The sequence below is a fragment of the Echinops telfairi genome, unplaced genomic scaffold, assembly GCF_000313985.2.
Source record: "Echinops telfairi isolate 266 unplaced genomic scaffold, ASM31398v2 ScPeMD7_7469;HRSCAF=8507_0, whole genome shotgun sequence".
Lineage (NCBI taxonomy): Eukaryota > Metazoa > Chordata > Mammalia > Afrosoricida > Tenrecidae > Echinops > Echinops telfairi.
In genome coordinates this window covers 84,217,465-84,221,937 of record NW_022111372.1, presented here as the reverse complement: position 1 = coordinate 84,221,937, position 4,473 = coordinate 84,217,465, and the positions used below count along the sequence as shown (strand labels likewise).

Sequence of the window (4,473 nt, the reverse complement as noted above, 5' to 3'; positions counted from 1 at the left end):
GGGAAACACTGATCTAAATCAGGTTTTCAGATTATCTTTTCAAATCGTCAAGCCCATAAATCTTAATTTCCAAATGCGGTCTCATGCAACCCTGTTGTCCGCTCGTCATGGAAGCAGATCTGACCCCCCCCCACCCCCCCACAGTCCACCACCCAAGCCCCAACAAGAGGTCCCCAGAGGAGTGTCTGAGTCGCTGTGCTAGACTGGCGGACTCAGTTGGCATCCACAGATCTGGGTCAAGGCCAGGGTCCCTCACCCACATATACTACCTACTGGGTCCTTGTTTAAAGCCTTCCTCCATCGTGCCACCGCCGAATGCTGGCCTGGTGACCGTGGCCCGGTGCTGCACAGATTCCCCATCTGCCAAATGGGGATCACAGCCACCCAATGTCATGGGCTCTCCGTGAGGATCCGTGAGAGGATGTGAAGGCCTCCCCAGGGGCTGGCACAACTATGTGTTCTCTTGTTGTTGCTTTTTTCTTATTATCATCCTAGTTGACGTCATCTAGCTTCTCTCAGATCTCTCTAGGGATAGATAGCCCACACCCCTAGCCCTCTGGTTCTCACTCACTTAGTCGTTTAGCAGGCAGCCATGGAGGGACCCCGGCGTGCCAGCATCACGTACAGCAGACGGGAGCCCCGCCCAGCCCTGCTCCATCCTCACAGTTGTTGTTGCATCTGAGCCTACCATGGCCACCGCGGTGTCAGTCCACCTTGTTGAGGTCCTTCCCTTTTTCCCTCGAGGAAAGGATTTTGTAGAGTGATGATGCTTGTCATAGGATAATGACTAGCCAGTGGTCAGTCAGAGGAACGAACGAGGAACCTAACAAAGAGTTTCTAAATGGGACTGGACTGGCACGATGTGTGAGAAAATAGAACTCATTCATTCCTCTTCTCAAACCTGGGTCCCGGGGTCCCAGGACCCTCAGAGGTTAGCATGGTAGGGGCTTTCTGTGATAAAAGGGAGGTGGGTGGCAAGCCTCAGGGTCCTGTCAGGCCCTTCACCTCCATGCGGGTATGGCTCTCCTGGCTCACCCCAGCATTCCCTCCACTGGCACACATTGCTAATACCAGGACAGTAGGGCCACTAGGAGCCTGTGCCAGGGGCTATTGCTCCATCAGTACAGCAGGCATCCCAAACTGCATCCGAGAGAGCAGCCCATTGATGCATGGGTCATGCTGGGAATTCATTATGATTTCACTGGGGAAGGTGGCACGTGGTCCAGGTGGAGCCCTGGGCCTGGAGCTCAAGCTGCACAGATATGGAGGAGGATAGGAAGAGGCTGCCCTGAGGACGCAGGGGCTTCCTGCGGGGAGGGGGTGTTGAGAACCGCTGGGCCCTGAAAGGGAGAACATTTTGGAAGGTTGGGAATAGACTGAGTGCTCTGGGACATGGGGATAGGCCATGCGGGGAGGGGACTGTCCCTCCAGGCCAGAGGAACAGCTCGCTGAGGAGATAGGAACCTCTTTATTTTACAGCTAGACGTCATGATTTTCCCAGTGTCAAAGCCATATAAATGGTCCAACCCGGCCTTCCATTCTGGCCTCCTGGCAGCTAATTGAGTGATGCAGGCAGCCTTTGAGTGGCCCTGGGTCTTACCAAGGTGCTGAGCACCTGTGCCATCACAACTCCAACAGCCCCCGCGGTCTCAGGAGCCCAGTGCTGAGTCTCCTTCTTCCTCCTCACAGGAAACCTTTCCCCATTGGAGACAAGGTGACCTTCAGTGGGAAAGAGTGTGTGTGCCAGACATGCTCCCAGTCCATGACCAGCAGTAAGCCCATCAAGATCCGTGGACCAAGCCGTGAGTTCTCCCCACTGGGCACCCTCCTGTGCGGGGTGGTGGTGATGGGGGGGGGGGTTTGTCTCTCTGGGACCCCCTGCTCCTGACATTAGGTAAAAGGGGCCGTCCCTCCCCCTCCTGCCCTTGCACCTGAAACATGACCCAGTTGGCAGATGACCCAGCCTCACAGAATGAGCTCCTGCACACGCCCCCTCCCCCCAATCACCAACACAGGGACAACAGGCTGCTGGCTTGAACAGAGAGGGCCTGAGCCACTGGCCCACCATGTGGGCACTCTCTTCTGGGATGAGCTGAGCTCCTGATCTTGTCTCTCTTCCTGGATCCAGGCTCCCAACAGCACCCCTCCCAGAGAGGGCCAAGGGTTCCTCCCACTAGTGTGTCTCCGTTCTCACCAGTTCCGTCACAGAGATTTGCAGACTTCTCTGACAAAGGGAAGCAGAGGGGCTGCGGGTCAACCCCACAGGCTGTGCCTGCGTCTTTTAGAGTGTGCACCCCAGGGCTTGGGGATCCTGTCCAAACAGCTTTCTGGGCCCATCTTGGATCTCAAAATCTACACTCTTAGTGAGCATGCCCCCCCTGGGACTCATTTGCTATACCTAAAATAAAACGGAGCCCTGTGACGCTGTGGTTATGAATCGGGCTGCTCATCAGAAAGTCAGTAGGTCAAACCCACCAGTGGTTCCACAGGTGCAAAAGGAGGCTTTCTATGCCTATAGAGATTCAGGGTCCCTAAACCCACAGGAACAGTTCCACTCTGATCTGTAGAGTTACTGTGAGCCCAAATCAACTTCATAGCAGTGAGTGACGATGGAGAATCACTGTGGGGGGAGGAAGGGAGCCTAGACCAGGCCACGGAGAACGTTAGCTTTGATCACGCAGATTTGGAAGAAAATGGCAGTTTTCTGAGCAGGCTGAGCATTCTGGTTTGTGAAACGTCCGCTCCACTCCAGTGTAGCTAGAGATAAAATGCCCAACCCTCTGCGCCCAGATGCCCTTGTGAGCTGCCAGCTGCGCATGCGTGCCACAGGTAGCCCTGCCCCCTGGGCCTCAGCACACCACGCGCCATCATTCATTCATGTTATATGACACTTGCTGGCCTCGGGGGCGGAATCGATGAAAACCCATTAGCCTGCTGTGCTGCATCCCCATGCTGTGGGTGGGCAGGAGGGGGTCTGCCGGCCCCAGCACCCGCAGAGTCAGCATGCTGGGACTGCCTCCAACTGAGGGAGTGAGCAAAGAGCCCCGAGTCAGCAGAGCTAGGCTCCTAGGAGTCCCATTACCCTCCACCAACCAATGGCATGCATGCTGGGGAGAAAGACTGTGGGAAGGCTCCTTCTCGCGACCTTCCTTTCCGTTGAATCAGCCCTGCTCTTCCTTCTGCATCCTTGGGGATGCTCAGCAGCCGTCACCCAGTTTCCATCGCAAGGTGGCTGAGGACTTGCGCGGTTCTGCTTTGTCCCTCCTGGGAAGCGTCCCGCCGAAGGACCGCCAGGGAGGACGTGGAGAACTGCAGAGGAGGCAGACACCTGCAGGACTCTGGGAGAGGACAGAGACAGAGGCCTGCTGGGAATCCGGGAGCTGCCAGCCTTCATGTGAAGCCAAACAGGTCCTGGGACTCGGTTTACCCAGCAATAAAAGAGGGTGGAGCCGCTGCTGTTTTCTTCCCTCACAGAGGTGTTGTAGGAAGCAGATGTGAGTTAGACTACAGGAGTCGAACTCCCAAGCTGGAGCGCATAAAATATGCTCCCAACAGGAAGTGGAGGGCGTGGTCGACCAGCAGAGTTAATCAACAAAGTAGCCAACCAACGACGACGAAGAACAAGATGTCTGAATCCATCGTCGTTTCTCCCCGCTTGTGCCACTTAATGACTGTCCAAGGAGTGGAACCTCCCCTCCACTGGGACTGGGGCTTGTGTGGGAACGCCTCCAGGACATGTCATTGTCCCAGGAATGAAGGCGAGGGAGAAACCGCTGTTGTCTTTAAATCATTGAAAGTGGTAATGTGTTCTTGGTTGTATTGAAATAGGAGTGAGTTGCAAGGAGCCAGATCTCAGCTCCATATAAAGAAGACATTCTTAATCAGACCTGTTAGAAAAAGTCTGAGGTCCCTAACTGTCTCCGACCCTAATTGTGAAGAGGAAGAGTCGATCAAGGGAGCTGGAGGTTATAATGTTGAGTGAAAAGGAAGAAGTGAGCCAACAGGCAGTTTCCAGGAGGAGTGCCTAGTACTATTCTCAAAGAAGACATCCACCTGCAGGATCTAAAGGGCATGTGTTTCACAGAAATGTCTCCACTGCAGAGTGTCAGTGTTCAGGCTGCAAAGGCAAGTTAGTCTCCTGGCCAGAAGAGATGTTGGAGGGTTTTCGGAGTTCCCAAGGGGAACTGGGAACCAAAACAAGACAGAAGAGGTTGCTAAAAGGAAAAGAAGCACAGGTTCAAGTCCCCCCTTGAAAGTGAGTAAAGACATTCTGGAGACAAAAGAGCAGTCACTAGTCAACAGAGACCCAGAAGAATACTTAGGAACTGTCAAGAGAAGATAATCCTGTTTCCACAGAAAGAAGGAAGGTTTCCTTATGGACCTGATTGAAAAAACTCTGTAGCAGCAGCAGCATCACCACCATCCCAATCACCATCTCCGCCATCATCGCTCCCCCATCCCATCACCGCCATC

The 4,473-nt window shown here is 54.3% G+C and overlaps 1 protein-coding gene across 1 annotated transcript in view; it reads left to right on the top strand.

Annotated features, from left to right (window-relative positions):
* The window catches only part of ABLIM3 (actin binding LIM protein family member 3), a 144,739-nt gene that overhangs the window by 70,047 nt on the left and 70,219 nt on the right, over nucleotides 1–4,473 (top strand). The window contains exon 4 of the mRNA XM_045284718.1: nucleotides 1,690–1,802. Coding sequence (XP_045140653.1) covers nucleotides 1,690–1,802 — 113 coding nt within the window. The remainder of the gene's footprint in view (nucleotides 1–1,689; nucleotides 1,803–4,473) is intronic.